The sequence below is a fragment of the Sphaerodactylus townsendi genome, linkage group LG10 (assembly GCF_021028975.2).
Source record: "Sphaerodactylus townsendi isolate TG3544 linkage group LG10, MPM_Stown_v2.3, whole genome shotgun sequence".
In the NCBI taxonomy this organism is placed as follows: Eukaryota; Metazoa; Chordata; class Lepidosauria; order Squamata; family Sphaerodactylidae; genus Sphaerodactylus; species Sphaerodactylus townsendi.
This window is the reverse complement of record NC_059434.1, coordinates 47,030,750-47,050,563: the sequence shown is the minus strand read 5'-3', so window position 1 is coordinate 47,050,563 and position 19,814 is coordinate 47,030,750. Positions and strand designations below refer to the sequence as shown.

General features: G+C 41.7%; 1 protein-coding gene across 1 annotated transcript in view; it reads right to left on the bottom strand.

Annotated features, from left to right (window-relative positions):
* The window catches only part of LRBA (LPS responsive beige-like anchor protein), a 452,503-nt gene that overhangs the window by 42,714 nt on the left and 389,975 nt on the right, over positions 1-19,814 (bottom strand). Inside the window, 1 exon segment of the mRNA XM_048509137.1 lies at positions 17,351-17,518. Coding sequence (XP_048365094.1) covers positions 17,351-17,518 — 168 coding nt within the window.

Sequence of the window (19,814 nt, the reverse complement as noted above, 5' to 3'; positions counted from 1 at the left end):
CAGTGGGGAGTTCTTCCTGAATCCTTGATATTTCGTGTGAGTATCACATGATTAACTGACCGGGGAATCGGGGACCTAAGAGGGGAGGGAATCGGGGACCTAAGAGGGGAGAAAAGTTATGCTAACCAGCAGTCTCCTTGGAGATGAAAGGCCTAACAGGTGTCAGACGTTTCCAGTAAGCAAAACTTCCATACAATACTGTACGTACATTCATGGATCGCTTCCACTTGCATTAGTTGTGGATGGTCATGCCTAGCTCAATATGACTGCTTCGCTAGTAATTAACTGACTTCGGTTGCATTTCTACATTGGTGTAACTTTGAAAGCATTGAGTTTTTGAAACTTATCTTCCATTCTTTCCAACTTATTATTATACTCTCATATTTTTCCAGATAACTTCCCCAATATAAACCTATGCACATACAAGCTCAGACTGAGAGTTGCTTGTGAGAATGCCACACATGTATCCTCCCTTGCTTCCTGAGTGGTAGAATGTTATGGGTCAGCCAGGCTTGAGGCAGTGGCATAGCGCCCCAGGTGCGAGCCTGTGCAGGGGCGTAGCCAGAGCATGAAGGGAGCAATCCGGAGCATGGTGGGGGCATGTGGTGGGGGCACACATGCCCCAGGCACAGTTCCCCCTTGCTTCACCCCTGGCTTGAGAACAGTGGGGATTCTTCAGAGGAAGAAGGGTTAGGTGTGGCTGTTCTGAGCCAGCAGAAGGCAGTCAGCCATGCAGCAAAGTACATCCAGAGCTAGGCATGGAATCATGCCCCCACCTCAGACTTGAGTTTGCGGAAGAAAGGCAGGTTGATACTCCTAGTCCTCCAAGAGTCCCTACACTTTTGGAGCTATGCAGAAATAAGCTGAGAACAGATTTGCATGTGTGGTGATGAAGTGCTTGTCTCCTGGCCCAGCATCAGCTGCTTGCTGACACCAATTATTAGTTGTTGTTGTAGGACTGCAGCTGAAGCACTAGGAGGAGATCATATAAAAGGCTCCCAGGTGTGGTTGCAACAGGTACAGCAGGAGCCAAACTGCTACCACTTTTCAGCCGAAACACTGGATCTCTTAGATTTCTCCCACTTTTTGTTTCCCCTCTGTAAACTTGACTTCTGCCTTAAAACATTGTGCCTCCTTATCAGCACTGAACTGAGGGTCAAGCAGGTTGCTGTAACCTGACCTCTGCAGTTGGCAAAGCAGTACATAGAACCTCCTTCCCTTGTAGATGAAAACCTATTCAACACCTGGGTGTTCAAAGGAAGTTATTTTGAAATGCAGCCATGACCCACCTATGTGCACTAAGGTCCCATTAATTTCAGTGTATACCTGTAGACAAAACTGCAGATAATGACCATAATCAAGTAGAAACCAAACAAAAAAGTGCATCAAATACACACACAAAATCAGAGAAAAATATTTGAAGAGAAAAATGGATTTTAAAGCCTATTTCCTCTTCTGTTTGGATAAAGCTACAAAAAGGAACATGCTCTTGAAAGTGCATTATATATTCTGAAATAAGTCAGTACATTAAATAAACAAAAAAAGAGTCTTCTGTAGCTCCTTTGGATATTTTCTCTTCTTTTTGCAACAGTCAAAACATATCTACGCAGCAGGATTTCAACTCCTTTTTGCTATAGCAATTTACCACATTGTTTTGAATTGCTTTTAAAATTCGTTTAAAAAACAGTGGGAATGATAGTTTGGGAGGGAGCAGTCTCTCCTGCTCTGGGAAAAATGGAAGAAAAACACTTTGTGCACACATGAATTGGGAGCAGGCATTATGTGTGATCACAGTCACATTATCTAATATATACTATACATAAACAATACTAAAATCAGACTTTACCATTAGCAGATCACTTTCACAGAAAATTACTGCTGGACAACCGAGAAACAAGGGGATAGATTCAAAGAGCTGCAAATCAGACTATAAGTCCAAAAGAGGTTCAGTCTTCCGCCACACCCCAACCATAAGAATACCCCACCCTCTAGGACAAACAATTTCTGAAACTGAGGAAAGTTTCAAATGAATTTGCAAATTTTGGAGGTGAGAAGAGGATAATAATGGCAGACTCTAACCTGAAGATGATCCCCCTTTCCTCCACGTGAGAAGTGAATTCTAATCTGGTGAACCTGATTTATTTCCCCTGCTCCTCCACGCGAAACCTGCTGGGCAGCCTTGGCCTAGTTACAGTTCTCTCAGAATTCTCTCAGGAAGGAAAGGTGATTGTAAGCCACTCTGAGACTTCTTAAAGGTAGAGAAAAGTGGAGTACAAAAATCAATTCTTCCAAAAGTAACTAAGTCAGAAGCTATAACTAGAATTAAGAAAGTGCAGGTGACTCTTTGGATTCAGTTCTATAGAACATCAGATAATCTTGATCACAAAATTTACAAAAACATTGATTTTTCATCAAAGAAACAAAAATAATTTTCAAACTTCACAGGGCATGTTGTATGATACCATACCTGTAAAGAAATCTTGTGCTTTAGAGAAAAAAACAACAGGGTAAAATTCAAGTGAATTTATGTTAAAAGAAGCTCCCCTAACCTAGCAATCATGGGACAAAAAAGGCAGGTCTTCCTATGAACTAGTGGCTCACTAAAAACAGAAAGGAGAGGATACGAATAAATTGATAGTTTCTACAATGGAGACAGTAAACAGTTGGGTCTCTCCAAGAATCCATATTGGGATTGGTGCATATTCAGAAATTGTCTGCAAGCAGAGGAGATAGCTCATTATTCAAAATGGCCAAAACCCAAACACATTGTGAAGCTCTTTAAAAAAAAAAGGATGACTGAACACGGTAGATAAAATTGAGCATAAGTAAGTACAGCTGTGTAATTCTGATTACCAAATGGTGGGACAAAATCAGGGGAAAGACTGTTTCTATCATTCCTTTCTCCTTAAAATTTCCTCTAGAGAGTATAAATAAAAATGGAGGGTGGAACCAGATGTGACAAACCCACAGTTGCCTCCAGATAAGGCAATTGTGTGAACATCTCATAGAGTCTTGTAAAAAATCCTTGTTTTCTGCAATTATAAACTGGATAATATGAGTGAAAAATATTCAGCACAATGATGACAGGACACAGAATAAGTTATATTTATTCAAGGGTCATTTTTTGGGGGGGCCAGTACTCACTGGTATGGAGTACTGGCACCTTTTTGGTGGGGGGGCAGCTTTCTCAAGTCTGGAGGAGAGGAATTGGTAGAAGCCTTATATATGAATACCATGCCTTTTCTTTTTGGAAAATAAGCATTATATATTACAGCTGGAGAGAAGAGAATTTTACAAATGATTGTCATTTGTGGCAGCAGTTACATTAATTTTTTAATGTCCGCTTCCATAAAAATTTCCGAATTAGACTGGCCTCTGACTCAATTAAAAATGTATGGAACATACTTATGTATAAAAACTAACAAACCCGTTTTGTCAAGAATAATAATTTGGGGAAAAGGAAGTATCAAAGTGCTTTGTACTGAAACGTCTTTGGTAAGTACTGTTGACATTTGTTCGATACAAGGGAATGTTCTGAAATTCTTTACAGGGCTTACAGGCTTGGCTCTATAGCGGTTAGAGTAAGGGAGTTAGAATCAGTTGCCTAGTTCCTTAATTCTGATGTACCTCACAGTTCTATTTCAGCACATGTTCTTTAATGTTTGTGACAAGTCAAACTTCAGGTTTAATTATACATCAACATACTAATAGTAGTAGTTCTATTTTTTGTTAAATAAGCCTCCCGATATGGCTGTCTCTGTCCTGAATCAATGTCTACATGCTAAGATCAAGTGGGCAGATAATAAATTGAAAAAAGCCAGAGGTGTTATTGGTCAATAGGGCTGATGTTCTAAAGTGGATCAAACCTTAGCCTGAAATTATCATAAGACAAATATATGCCCACCTTTGGGATACTGCTTGTTTCTTTTTAAAAACAAGTAGAAACCATATCCAAAAATTGTGGAGGGAGTTCAGCTGTATTTAGCTAAGAAAACGTTCCTCCTTCTAGATTTAGCCAATCTGGTCATATTGATCCATATTACTGTATCCTCTAGGTGTCATTGTTGTAACACTCTCTACTGAGCATTGGCTCTGAAGACAACTAAGAAGTTTCAGGAGGTACAAAATACATTTTTTTTACTGGGATAGTTCAATATGGTAATGTAAAACCAAAAATGAAGCTACTGCACTGGCTATCAATTTGTTTCTAGGATAAAGTCTAGGGACTGGTTTTCACCTTTAATGACCTTCACAACCTGAGGCTGAATATTGTTAGGATTGCTTGTCCAGGACCAAATCTGTGTACCACTTAAGTCTAGTTAACAATCATAGAATTGGAAAGGGCCATATAGGCCATCTAGTCCAACCTCCTACTCAATGCGCGATCAGCCTAGAGCATCCCTGACAAGTGTTTCTCCAGTTGCTGCTTAAAGATTGCCAGTGAGGAGGAGCTCATCACCTCCCTAGGCAGCCAATTCCACTGTTGAACAATTCTTACAGTCAGGTTTTTTCCCTAACATTTAGCCAGTACCTTTCCACCTGCAATTTAAACCTGCTACTGTGAGTCCGATGCTCTGAAGCCAACAAGAACAACTTGTCCTTTAAGTGACAGCCCTTCAGATACTTAAAGAGAGTTATCATAACCCCCAGTTAACTTCTCCAGACTAAACAATTCCAAGTTGCGCAGCCTTTCCTCATAGGGCTCGGTCTCCAGGTCAGTGATCATCCTTGTCACTCTCCTCTCCTCTCCCCCCACCCCTACTCCATTCTATCCACATCCTTTTTGAAGTGAGGCCTCCAGAACTGCACACAATATCCCAGGTACAGCCTGACCAATGCACTGTACGGTGAGACTATGACATCTTGTGATTTGGATGTTATGCCTCTGTTGATACACTCAAGATCACATTAGTCTTTTCTGTGGCTGTTTATGTCCACCCACATCCCATTAACCTGAAATGTATCCCACATCCACTATGGATGTTCCTCATTTCTGTCACCCAGATATGGAATTTGACACAAATCCTTGCTTAATTTAATCTTGTTCACATCTGCACAATTTTCCAGTGTGTTCATATCTAATTGAATTCTATCTCTACTGGTGTGTTTGCTCTTCCTTCCATCTGCAAATTTAATCCCATCACCTCCTCATTCAGATCATTTATAAAAGTACCAGGCCTAAAATTAAGCACTATGGTACCCCACTGGACACCTCCCTCTATTCAGATAAAGTAAAATTGAAATCACACTTTGAGTGCAATTCTCTAACCAGCTCCTTGTCCACTAACCATCCTAGAGTCCTGTCCACAGTCCTCTAGTTTACCCATCAGAACATCATTGGGAACCCTGTCAAAAGTTTTATTGAAGTCCAGATAAGCAACATTGACAGCATCAGCTCACTGTGAGCTTTGTACTCTCAGATGACTGAAACAGTCTCTGATACAGTCCCTATCACTTGCAGATAGTCATCTTTATGGGTACGTCCTTGTCTCCGTTTCTTGAACATTTCTTTTTTTTCTCCCTTAGCTCATCCTGGAGTTCTGTGTTTATCCACAATAGCTTCTTGGATCCCCTACCATGTCTTTTTCTTGTCGGAATAATGATGGCTTAAGCTTACAAGAGTGTTTGTTTTAGGAGAGCCCACTCTTCACTTGCTTACCAATCTTGCCCATGGAATGCTTCTTAATGTTTATCAATGTCTGTCCTACTAAAATCTAACAGACGCATGTGCTACGAACTTCTCTGGTCCCCTAGCAAAAGGAATTCTAGGAGAACATGGTCACTTCCCCCTAAGGTCTCTACCACCTTCACCCCGTCTACCATCTCTTGTACGCTGGTCAATATTAATTCAAGTATGGCTGGCCCTCTTGTGATGAATTCCCCACTTAGCCATATTTAATTTTGGCTCCTGGCAAGAAACACATCTCTTGGGCGTCAAACCAGGACACATGACATTTCACACCACTCAGAAGGCAGTCGCCTATGGCCATCATTTTCCTTTTCCTTACAGTGCCATTTTTTTCATATCTCCTGTCCTCTTCTCTCTGCCTATTTTGCATTTCTAATTCCTCCTTTGGTAGTGTTTTTGTTTTTGCTGCCACTGCAAAGGTCTAGGATTGATTCCTGAGATCTAATAGTAGTGAGCCCCATCTCATTTAATATCTTTAGGGTCGTGCTGTAATACTCTAAGGAATCTCATTGGGCAGTCAACCACCCTGCTGTCCCTTAATCTGGTCTCTCCTTCCGGTGCAGGGCATCCAGGGGCATATCTAAAGAAAATGGCACCCAGGGCAAGCTCTCAAATGCTGCCCCGCCCCCCCCCCCCCAGTTGTCCCTGGCAAGCTCCTCTCCCTACCATTCCTAGCCACTCCACCATGACACCTTTAAAATACGCCTTCGGCAGTGAGCTGCACTGCTCTGTCAGCACTGGGACTTCCGCACGGCCACTTCTTTGACTGGCTTGCCTGCTCTTCTTCCCTTTCCCCTCTCTTCCTTCTGCTCCACCCCAGGGAAAGGAAAGAATGGGCAAGCCAGGCAAAGAAATGGCCATGCAGAATGCTGACAGAGCAGTGCAGCCTGCTGCCCAAACTTGCCTCATTCACTTATTGCTTGATTGCTGCCTCTCCTGATGGCTGGAGGGAGTGGAGAAGCAACCAGCTGATGGCACAACTCTCCAAAGGCATGTTTTAAAGGTATTGTACCCCCCAAAAGGTTTTTTGGCAGGGACAGGAGGACCAGCCCAATGTTGCCCCCACATGATGCCTTAAGGCAACACCTGGGTCATCAAGGCTTCTGCTAATGAAATCCTCCCCTTCCTTGATCTCATGAAGAATAGTAATCCTTTCCTCCAGGCTCCAAACCTTTTCATCCAAGAGTCCTATCAACATTCACTTCTGACAAGTGAAGTCCATTCTGGCCTCAGAGAGGAAAATAAAGATGGCACACTCCCTGCAGGTATCTGGAATTGGTTCATGAACATTCAACATCACCTTCCAAATGGAATTCCTCAGAAACACCTCTCCAAGCACCTACTCAACCCTGACACACTGTCCTCTCACACAACAATTTCAGGTAACATTCTTCAGTAGTTTAGAAAAGGCAAAATTAACACTCACCTCATGAGCAGCTCCCCCGCTGTTTCTCTCAGCCCAATTGACTCGGTTCTCTTTCTTTCTCAATTATTCCCTCATCTCTGATAGCCTGGCTGGTTCTCAGCCAGAAACCACATCTTCTAAGTAACCACTCTCCTTTTGTGAAACAGTCTTTCTAATAGGGTTGCCAGATCCTCCCTGGTCACCAGCAGAAGATGGGGTGGGGGTGGAGATAGAGTTGTCAGATCTAGGTTGGGAAACTCCTGGTGGTTTCAGGATGTAGTCTGGGGAGGGCAGGGATCTCCGTGGAGTACAATGGCATAGAACCCACCCTCCAAAGGATCTATTTTCTCCAAGAGATGGATCTCTGTAGTCATTAGATGAGGTGTAGTTCTGGGAGGTCTCCAGGTCCCACCTGGAGGCTGGCATCCCTACTTCCTGACACTATGCATCAGAATCTGTCCTTTTTGACCTTCAAGAAAGCAAGTATGACCTGGTCTGTATTTTTGAAATGCTGTATTTCCTAACTCTGATGACATTTGAATTTCTGGATGTTTGTTATCATTAAATCATGATTGTGGGCAAATCAATTTAGTTTTTGTGGGGGTAATTTAGAGAACTGCTTGAATGAATTATATGTATAAACTGTTTAAACTGTTGTAGTCAGTTACCTTGAGTAGAAGGGAAGGATATAAATATTTTAAACAAATAAATAGATTGCTTACTCAGACACAACAAATGTAGTTTCCAGACCAAATTTAAGACCAACTTATATAAACAACACAATTACTTGAAAATTATTTTCTACAGCAAAATGTGCATCTTTCTTAAAAAAAAAAAACTTATGTTCACTTCAGTTGAAGATAATTTCAAGCACAAAAGTTTCACCTCAGATGTTCCTTATCCAATCAAAAAAATTCACTTCCAAGAACAAAGGAAGTCCTCCGGAGGGGAAAAAAACCCCAACTCTTTTCCTTCGAATGCATTACCTTCTTATAGTGGACCTGTTTTTCACTAAGCTTCAGAGAAAGAGATCAGAGTCCAGTGTGTAGTACTGTTGACAAGCTAAACTCCAGGTGGCCATGAAAACAATGTTTGGTTTTGATATGTTCTTTTTGAGAAAAAAAATCTGGTACTGTTTTATGGTATTTTAAATGTAGGGTTTCAATTAAAATGAAACTAATCCTTAACATTTATTTAGCTTTTCACACACAGTTTCTGTGCTGCTCTGTGTCATGCAAACCATCTGGGCAGCACACTTCTCATCAGTGATTCTTCTAACATAATTTGTTTCTACAATACTTTTGTCTAAATGAACTCTTCACTTATTTTAGTCTCTCTTTAGAAAAACTCATCTTAGCAACTTGTAATCGCATCGCTCCATTTCTAAGACATGAAGCAAAGATTTTGCTTATAAACAAAACATACTGATAATTTAAAAGTATTTAGCAACTGTTAGACTATGCTATAAATACAAATGTTGTTTAGATTTCTTGTAAGATTCACTGTCAGCCTCCTTTCTCTGATTTAGAGCTGAAATACCTGACTCCCACAGTAAATGAAAAGGAAGAAGAGGTCAAACACACTTTCCTTTTGCTAGGATAGCAACACCACTACCACTGTCATGAAACAAGAGTCAAATAAACTAAACACTACTGAGACCACTGAAACAGAGAAAGCCCCTGAACTGTAAATATTTGAAGATTTCAGCTTATATTTATAAGGGTACAGTCTACATTGCATAAAACCTCCCGCGTACATTAATAAAGGTAGATTGAGTCTCCCCTAATTGACAGGGTACAAGTTGTTTTCAAATTTGGAATTGTTGATGATGTACAGTAAACTAAAGCAGATGGTTTTATTTTTTGCTGACTGAAATTCATGTCTGAAGAATTCAAGTGTAATGTCTTTGGGCTTAGAGTAGCTTCCATTGCCTAAAAAATATAAAGAGTGTCACGGGACTTGGACTATTATCCTAACAACTTCCCATTCTGCAAGGAAAAGTTGGTTTGGGAAACCCATCTTTCCCCTCCTGCCCCCCATTTCCCAGCCTGGCTGCAGCAGGGCTCTGCTGTCACTGCATATGGGCCCAGAGCAGTTCCCAGGCTCTACTGCCACAGCGGTGCAGCAGATGCACACCCTGTATCTGGCTGGGCCAATGGGAATCAGAGGTAGCTGCTCCAGGCCCAGCCAGGCTGATATGAGTCAGAGGCAACTGCTCTGGGCCTGGCTAAGCCAGTGGGGGAGGGAGCCAGGCACTCTAGGCCTGGCAGCAGCAGAAAAAGAAGCCAGCAGGAGAGGAGAGCAGCAAGGATGGGGGGAGGGGGAGAGAGAAGAGTGGTGGGGAGATGGGGAGATCAGCGAGGGTGGGGTTGAAAGGAGTGCCAAGATTGGTGGGTAGGTTTGGAGATCAGCAAGGTGGGGATGAGAGGAGTGTCAAGGGTGAGATGAGAAAAGTGGTAAGGTTGGGGGATAGGTGGTGAGAGCAGTGAGGGTGGGAATTACAGCAGTGCCAAGGGTGGGTCATAGATGGAGAGATTACCAAGCGTGGGGGTGAGAGGAGTGCCAAGGATGGGGGTAGGAAGGAATGCACCCTCTCCACAACATTTTTGAGGATTCCCACTTGTTACTTCCTAAAATTAATGTAATCTCCCTAACTCATGATCTGTATGAAGCACAAAATATTATTAATAATTGGGGAAAAACAGGCCAGAAAAGAGAAACTGTCTTGCTCAAATCTTACGATATGAAAGTATCCTGCAAAAAGAAGGTATATATATCAATTCCCCTTCAAAATTTTATATAGTAGACCTTTAAAAAAGTATTTTCCGATGTAGCTGTAGAACAGCAAGATTTGAATCCAGTAGCACTTCACAGACCAACAAGCTAAAATAAAATAGACTCTTTGCACTGCGTTGTAATACTTGGATTTGGGACCACAGACTTGAATTTAGCTAATCTGTACTTTAGCACTACCTTGCTGTTTGGGGCTGGAATGAGCAGAAGTTATTCATTTAATTTCACAGATCATCAGTCTCACCCTATTGCAACTACAGGAAAGGGAGGTCTTCCAACTGTTCACCTCTTCACAAGCCCAGAGGTTGTATAGTTTAAACATCACTTTACACGCAGCTTTCATCATTGCTTGGCATGAAAACAAGAATACAGCTGATGGGAGCTTAACGAGCACCTTGATCTAACCATACTGTCCAGTTCACTGGAAATCTAGTAGGATGAATTACATTCTGAATGCCTTTGTTTAAAGGCACAATTTGTGGATTTATAGATTGGTTTGATTGACTTGATTTATAGGCTGCCCTTTCCCTTATGGGCTTAGGGCGGCTTACAACTGTTAATTTAATAAAGCCATAAAATCATCCATAAAGTCATATGATAATCCAGAACAAAATAACAGTAGATCAACATCTCATTTGCATCACTGCACCATAATAGCAACCAAGGGGGGATAAACACATCAAAATTAACTATGAACCTCCATAACGTACCACTCATATAAACATTCCTAGGAAAACGGAAGGAAGGGAAGGTCTGCCAGTAAGGTCCCAGTGCTATCCTCAACCACAGGTCTGGTGAAACAGCTCTATCTTAAAAGCACTACAAAACTGCACCCAGTCTTACAGGGGAAAGGGGTCACTTGACAGAGTGTTCTACCAAGCCAGGGTAAAAAAGACCCTGGTCCTGGTCAAGGACAGCTAAACATTTTCAGGCCAGGGACCATCAGTATGTTGTTATTTGCTGAATGTAAGGCTCTTTGGGGTATGTACTGGGAGAGATAGTCCCACAGATATGAAGCTCCGACCTAGAGCTTTGATGGTTAACACAGAAACCTTAATTGGGTACTCCACTTGGAGCCAATGCAGCTGGTAGAGCACTGGCTGGATGTGTGCTCACCAAGGAGTCCCAGTAAGAACCCAAGAAGCAGTTTGCACCAGCTGGGGTTTCGTGATCAGTCTCAAGGGTAGCCTACATAGAGCAAGTTACAGTAGTCTAACACAGAGGTGACCGATGAATGGATCAGTATGGTTAGGACAGCTTGTGATAGATAAGGTGCCAGCAGCCTTGACTGGTGAAGGTGGGAAAATGCCAGGTGGGCTACATTAGTGACTTGTCTTCATTGATAAGGAGGCATCCAGGATCATTCCCAGGCTCATGATGGTTGGTGCAAGTATTAACTGTACACCATCAAGAGTTGAGAGCTGGCCACACATCTTTAACTCACCACAGGTTTTAGATACATGTCTACCATTATCTTTCAAAGACTTAATATTACATGGATGCAAAGTTTAAAATTATTTAGAAGAGTCAGTGTGAAATAATTCAAGAAAACTAAAGCTATTTTGTATGGTGATAATATCTGAATTTTATCCTTACTTTGATTTTTGACTGTGATAAACTTTGAAAAAAGGATGGAATATATCTAGCACCTTGCTTTCCAGAGGAAAAATGGTGACCAATTGAAGCTGCGGTGAATTTTGGAATGTTTGAATAAGTCCTTGAGGAGATGGATTAACAGACAGAAAGATGATGAGGCTGTCAAGGGGTGAGTGATAAATTCATTTATCACATGGATCAGCAGTTTATCACATGCATATCAGTATGATTACACACAAATATGCACACAACCTGATTAATGTCACTTTTACCCTTACTCACAACCAAAGATGGAATATTTCAACATGTTTGATGGTACTACAGAACTCCTTCAAACCTCAAGGTACTGTATATCAGAAGAGATAAATCATTATATATTTACAGGCAGTTTAAACTGTAGGCATACAATACTCATGGCCTACTACTTTTGACTGTGGGGCTGTGATGGCTATTCCGGAACACATTTTGTTTACTTCTTCTGCAAATAAGTATACGTATCTTTGTTGTGTTGCCAACCTCCAGTGCTCCAGGAATTACAACCAATATCCAGACTGCAGAGATCCCTTGGAGAAAGTGGCAACTAAACTCTTTAGTATACCACAGTTCCTAGCAGAAATTCCTCTCCAGATTTTCTCATCTGCAGTTACCACGCCCAAGGATTTCTCAGGCTGGAGATAGCTAACCTGGTACACACTATACATATATATACTAGCTGAAATGTTCCAATTTTTCTGTTAATAAACTGCCCCAAAGAGTGGGGAATACTTGCTCATCTGAACAAAATATCCTGCAGGTACCACCCTGCAAATAGCAAGATCAGCAACTGCACACAAACATCCATTTTCCCTTGTGGACTCCACCTTAAGAATGTTCTGCCTGATGAGGTCAGGATGGCTCTCACTTCCTTGGCTTTCTGCAAACTGCAAAATTATTCAAGGGGGCTTTGTTCTGAAATTGTTCTGAAAGATACTTGGGTAAAAGGTTAGCCACTGTCACCTATGCTACTATGTACAATCCATACTGTCTGTTGCTGCAAGTAGAATCCTACTATGTAAATTTTGAATCCTTTTAACACATCAAGTTAATACTTGTGCTTTGATTCAGGTTGAAATCGATCCCAGATTTCTGGTTGGTTCCAGGTTTTTGCAATCCAAACCCTATTCCATTGTTTATTGTATGTCCCATCCAGTTACTTACTCTATGTAACCAACCTTGAGTCCCACTGAGAAAGGCAGACTATAAATAACATTGTTTTTAAAGGCAAACATTGCACCTGTGGGGAAAGTCCAACAGTTATGAAGACTACAGCAAATAATACTTGGTAATAATTAGTAGGTAGTATTCCAGGAATACATTTGTGACTAATGCTAAAGGATCTTAGAAGAACCTTCTTCCATTCATTATCTCCTCCATGATTGCAGGCCTGACCTCGCATGGTTCATGTTCACCCTTATTCTGATTTATCTTGCAGACCGTGGGGGGGGGGGGGGGGGCCAAGAGAATAAGTTCAAACCCAAATTCTTAAGAGGTAAAGTAGGGGAAATAAACATTTCAAGAGACTTAGGGCAATGGCATAGCTTTTAAGTTTACAAAATTATGGAACAGAACTGGATTTTTAATTCTTTTGATAATAAGTGCTTATTTTAAGCCATAGTTTAAGTGAGCCTGCCTCTCAGTTATACGGGCAATACAGCTGTTTTGGAACAATTAAAAAGTACATTAAAATTTAATGTGCTGCAGGCTGTTACTCCGATTACATCATGGAAATACTAAAGTAGGTAATAAAATCTTTTTATTTCAAATGTACTGATGGTAGTTTACCACAAGTGTTAACTATTCAGGGAATTATCATAGTAAGATTTTTTTTTTAATTCTAGCATTCTAGACTGCTTGGCAAAAAAAGAAGACACATTGCCCTTATTTATATCTTGCTTTCCACAGACTTAACTAGATGTTACAGAGGTTATATAGTTGCTGCCAACCTCTGTCTTCCCCCTATATCTTCCAAGAAAAATCAAGCAAAAATTGTGTAAAGAGATATCATTCGGTATATTCTCACCTTCATTCCAATTTGCTGGCTGCTGCTTTCAAGGAGTGGGATATACTGACTATGATGATTCAGATCAAGTGTTTCTTTTATGTGATGTCTTTCAGGAGATGTAGGTTGACAGTAACCATGGGTTCCCTGAAATATCTAGTTAGGTCTTCAGTCATGATTTTGCATATCCAGCACAAATCTCAAGGTTCCCCACAGAAATGGACTTTGGCACACGAAAACAATTCACGTAACATTTGTTTTAGAATCACACCCAAATGAGTGTGTTTCTAGTTCTTTGACTATGCAGAAAAAATAGGGTTGCAAGTCAAGCACGGGCAACTAGTAAGACTGTGGTAGACCTGGCAGCGCTATGAAAAATGTGTTCATAGAGTAGAGCAGTTCACCCAGTAACGTAGCCATTTTGAACCCAGAAGTAGTAAAAGAAAAATATATTTGTTCCCTATTTCAATTTATTGTGTCGTTTCATAAAATGTGAAGCAGCAAACATCTTGTATTCTGCATTTAATACAGACACCAGGTCTCTAACTTTAGCAGATTTCCCAGCCAAGACCTACTTGACAGCAGGGAAATTGGCATTATGACAATGGTGTGATGTCACTTTTAGCAAATACTTGGAAGTGATATCACTACGCCAGTTCTAAGATTCGAGTAAAACTCTGTGGTCTGTATCATTCCCTCTGCCCCATCACCAGCCTTCCTTTCTCACTGGCTGCTATTGGCTGGCACCCTTAGCAGATAATCTTTCGCTGATAAATAATTGTGTAAAATCTGCTGAAATTTTTTATTAGGAATGCCATTTTGCCTTATCCACCAGATTTTACATAGACTGTGTGCACACCACCCAGCATGTTTATTTTTTTTGACAGCCTGAATTTTCAAGTTCCGTTTTTTTTTTTTAAATCTCCATCAGAGGCACAGCTGCAATGGGGACATCTGGAAGTGCGCGATCGCCCAAAGCGCTACCAATGAAGAATCTCATAACGCTAACGGCCGAGGGGCATATGGCGAGGGCGTGGGGCATTTCTAGAGGTGGGGGTGGAAGGGCAGAGGCGAGGGGGGGGCAGGAGGAGGAGGGTGTGTGCAGGCAGTTCATATACCGGGCGCAGTTTCATCACTGGTCTCCATAGAACTTCTAATACATCTAGAAGGGGAAATTTGCTGTTTCTGCTAATTTAGGTAGGGGAAACATGCCTATTCTGCCTACCTTTGTACCAACGAAGAAAATCATGGCTGTGAATAACAGTTGTGGAAAACAAGAGAAAGTTATTTCTTTATTTTTATAAGGAACAGGAGTATTGTCTATTGCAATGTTTATTGTATATATCATCCAGCTTTTGATGCCTTGACTTATACTTCTGTTATCACTTTTCTGCATTGTTTATTGTATATCATGCCTTTGTTTTTTGTTTGCACTGTTTTCTAATTTTGTAATCCAAGATCTACTGCACTGCTTGCTGTCTTTTGTGGTCTGAATTTTTTTGTATATATTTTGTACTCTGCCTTGAATGGTCGATATACATGAAGTAAGTAAAATAAAAAGGGTAGTGTTTATTAATACTTTCCTCAGATCTATCTATAAGGTTGAGAACATGCAAAAATAGTTCTTATCTTTTCAAAACCAGGAAATAAGTTTAGATGGTGCATGAACAAGTCAAAAAGGAACCAAACAGGAAGCACCACCTAGTAGATGCGAGGGCAAAATATATGATCTCCTGTTCAGACTGTGATCATCGGGGGGAAGTGGAGCAAAACAATAACCTGCAGGTTGAAAAACTGGATCAAGTTACAGACTGGCAGTAATTATGAGTTTTGGTACTCCACTTCTTAATTGTTTGTGTACAGAAACTCTGAGATCCACTATTACCACACACTATAGGGAGACACTTCAAGTGTTTTCAGGCTACAATAGTACACATAAACAGTTTATTTAAGGCTGCTACAACTCTAGAAGCAAAAAAATACAAGCAAAATACATTGTACACAGAGCATAAAGAAGGTGGTCATCACCCCCATGACACCAAAGAAGGCGTGGAAGGAGGCCATGGCTGTTCACTGTGGCACAAAGATGGCAGGGGCACCCATGGGCATCCCAACCTTATTTTGATTTCCAGCCTGCCAGCAGGCCTTACCAAACACTGCTGCCCCAGCTGCAGTGGTCAGGAGTGGTCAGCGGCAGCCGCAGAGGAGCGTAATGGGGCCAAGACCCAGGACCCGGCGGGTGGGGTGGCGGGCAGCTTGGGGCTGTGTGCAATGCAGCGACAGCCTGCCAATGCAGTGGTGAGTTCCTAACCCCACAGGAAAGTGAGGAGGTTGAGGAAGTCAGAGCTGGCCTGCCCCCACTGATCAGGCCTTGTTGTCCTCACTGGGGAGGAGGATGTGGCCAGGGGAAGATGAGACAGGGGGTGGAGAGCAGAAGTTAGGGACAAGGGAGACAGCCAGTACAGTTGAGCAAGGGTGGGCTCAAGCCTGGTCCCAAAGCCACGGCTGGTGGAGATTGCTGGGAAGGTAGTGGATAGCTAGATAAGGAAGGGGAAGACTCAAGGCAAGGAGGACGCCTGATTGCTGGTTCCAAAGCCTGATCGCTGCTTTCAAAAGCTGGGGAACTGTGTTGATTGCGAGGGAGAGGTAGCAGATGAGTTCTTCTCCCTCACTTCTGATGCAGAGCCAAAGACCCCGGCATTGGCTTGTTTTGATTAAAGGCAGGGACAAAATGGCGCCCCAGCCGGTGGGGGCACCACAGCAGGATTTCACTTAAGGGAATAGTTCTATTCACACTTCGCTGACAGTAAATTTTATGGAAATCAATTAAAGTCTCAAAAAGAAATAATCATCCTCATGCTGCATTCATCATTTTCTCTGCATGCTTACCAGATCTTCATGTTAGAAAGTCTTGTGTTCTCATATACCCCTTAACCTTTCTTGGTATAAAAGAAAGTGTGCACATGCAGTTGCCCTAAGCTGGCTTGTTTTTCCCTGAAGTAGGGAGTGCTTGGGATTCTCTTTGTCTTTTAGCTTAAGGTCAGTAGCCACTACGAGCACCTGTATTAGCACAGCTTTCTGAGAAAAAGGTACCAAAATACAAGTGTTGACTGTTTGAGCAATAGAGAGAGTGGAGGCTGGAGATGAGGTGAGTAAACAGAGCCTGCTGCATGACTGCAAGGCTGGTCTATATGATGAATAACCTTATGATCATCAGAATAAGCCCACCTTGTGAGATGGTCTGCCTGAAGAGATAAGGAAGCCCCCTCCTCACAATGTGCAAATAAGAATGCTTCAGGTGTTCAAAAGACATTTTTATAAAAGGATTAGAATGGCACTACAATGGAACACTCCGGTAGGGAAGTTTCAAAATGGAACAAGATTGTAGGCTATTGAGATGTTTGTTGTATTTACTGTCTTGCTTTTACCACACTGTCAACGTACAAGGGCAGTGTAATCTACTGTCTACATGTAATGCTTTAGACAGTTTCAGACTGCATTGTTTCCTAATTTCCGTAATTCTGGTCTGACTGCATTATTATTGGATATCTTGTGCTGTCTGAATTTCTAAAGAATATTTTGCAATCTTCCTTAAGTATTGGTGAGAAAGGCGAGCTATATATGAACTACATACATAAGTAAATAAACTCCACCTAGTATATTTAATTTTGCTAGGCTGCTTGATAAATGGGGTACAAAAGGTCCATTAGGTCACTGTTAGCAAGATTAAATGAGAATAATGCTATTAATATATTAACATAATGAATACATTCAGAAATCTGTGAGATCTTTTATGAGATTTTACTCAATTGTATATTAATGAGCTTACCTCTCTCAAGACTGGATCGGTTATTGAGTTAAGATTAACAGCTCCTTCATAAGTCAAATAGTAGAATACATTCAGAGCTCTAACAGCCTCAGGGCCTTGCTGTTTATAGCCAAATATCAGATCAATCCACTGGTGGAGCTGGCAGGAAACAAACTCGCTCTCCAAGGCCTGAAACAGAACACAACAACCTTAATATGGATCCTGGAATGTAGCTCCTGACAATCATGTTATTTAAATACTGGAGTAGTTATAAAGACGACATACATGAAGCATCTTATTGCCTAATCTTGAGTAGTGCAGGCTTGTGCCAATGGGGGTGCCCACCTGCTGGTGTAAGGGGCATCCCTGCTCTGCGGCGCCAACAGCTGAAAGTGTGGATGACCCTGACACACATCTGGTGCAGGACTGTGCACCAATGGGGGAAGGGCCATTCAGGGGGCGGGCCCAGGGGTGGAGCTGACTGAAGGCAGCTTTCAGCCCCTGGACACTGCCATGGCTGGCCGGAATATTTTGTGGTTTTCCTCCTACTCATGCTGCCAGGGAACACAACAAGAGGAGGCATGGTGGCCCTAACCGTTGCACTCCCCTGCCCCATCTGGATTGGGCTGTCCAAAAAATGTATCCAGAACTACGAATGTGTTTCCTTGAGGATACATACATACATACATATGTACGTACGTACGTGCATGCGTGCGTGCGTACGTACGTATGTACGTACGTATGTACGTACCATGTTTCTCTGAAAATAAGACAGTGTCGGAGAACCAGGTACATACATACATACATAAGAAACCTATTTACAGGTCTTATCTCACCTGGTTTGACCAATGTGGCTTTGGATCATACTATTAGTATATAATTTGTCCAGCAGACAGTCAAGACAGTCAGATAAACTTGTTTAGGAGTACTTTTACATTTAATAATGAGATGAAAAACAATTACCACAGGTCATTTCATGCTTCTACATTAAGGATGTGAATGCTTGTTTTTACTATTAATATTTATAGTTGTACTCTCTGTGGAAAGTGCTTTATCAAGGTTGAATTTGAACTGAGTAATTTCTCAAATGACTCCTAGATCTCATTTTATAGATGGAGAACAGATATGTACACCCCAGTCCAGAGCCACAGAAGGTCAAGGATGGAGCCGCCCCTAGGTGGCGTAGATACATGCCTTGGGTTGTGGCATAACAGGCTGCAGTGTAAATAATGTTGGCTCCACCCCTGGGCACACCTCTAGCACACCCTCACTACAATGACAGGGATGGCGATGGAGCAAAAGCACTGATGTGGTGCCTAGCGCTACATCCAGGCATGCAGAAGTGTTGTGGCTTCCACCTGCTGGCTTGTTTGCCAGGGTAAGTGCTCCAGTGAGGGCAAATCTTCCAGAACGGGCCTGCACCTCTTTCACAAATGGATTCAGCCCCACCCCCAATGTGGACTGGGCTGCTACAGTGACTTGACTAATGCAATCTGATGTGTTATGGCTAAATCGAAGTTCAATTCCAGATAACTCATCTCTGGAATAAATTCGTTAGTTTCTGCGCTTTAAGTTGTACTAACCCAGAGAAATATATTTATATTCTCCAAAATGAGTTTGTTCTCATATGTCTGGTTTAGTACCCTGTAAAAGTAGGTTACCACCACTATCCTATTGCAGGAATCACCATGTGTGCAGCTTTGAGCACAAGCTGTAAAGTCTACTGTACATGCATGGATAAACATACACAGGACAAGGGTTGGATCCCATGGAGTGTGGTGCTCCTGGATCAGCATTTCAAATGGCATTTTGAGCTGTAGTAAGGAAAATCATACTCTGCTAGCCGAAATATACCAGCAGTGGAAATGGTCTCTGGGATTCAAAGTATAAGCTGAGAATACCAAGCACTAGGGTTGCCAACCTTCAGGTGGGACCTGGAGATCTCCCGGAATTACAACTGATCTCCAGATGACATTGATATGTCCTCTTGAAGAAATGGCAGCTTTGGAGGGCAGATTTCATCACATTATATCTGTCTGAGACCTCTCCCCTTCCCAGAGTCCAACCCAAATGTCCAGGAATTTCTCAACCTGGAGCTGACAACCCTGACAAGTACATTATACAAATTATTGCACTGGAAAATTATCTCTATTGACTTAAACACCTGACAATATGAATTATCACCTTACAGTTATTTCTAGGAAGTTCAGAGATTCTGATATGCAACTGCTATCTCTGTCTGCAAGATGTTTCTTTATGTGTATGGTGTTCTCCTTCTCCTAAAATTATGAAGGTACCACTGTGCAGAATATCTTGGGATGAATATACAGAATTACAAATACTGGGAGATACCAACCAAAAGTGTTCAGTGCTTTATAGTACATTATATGATACCTACAGACATTATTATTACCAATTAATATTATAAAAGAGATTAAATATTTGACAGTATTTTAATGAAATTGGATATATTACTGATTATGAC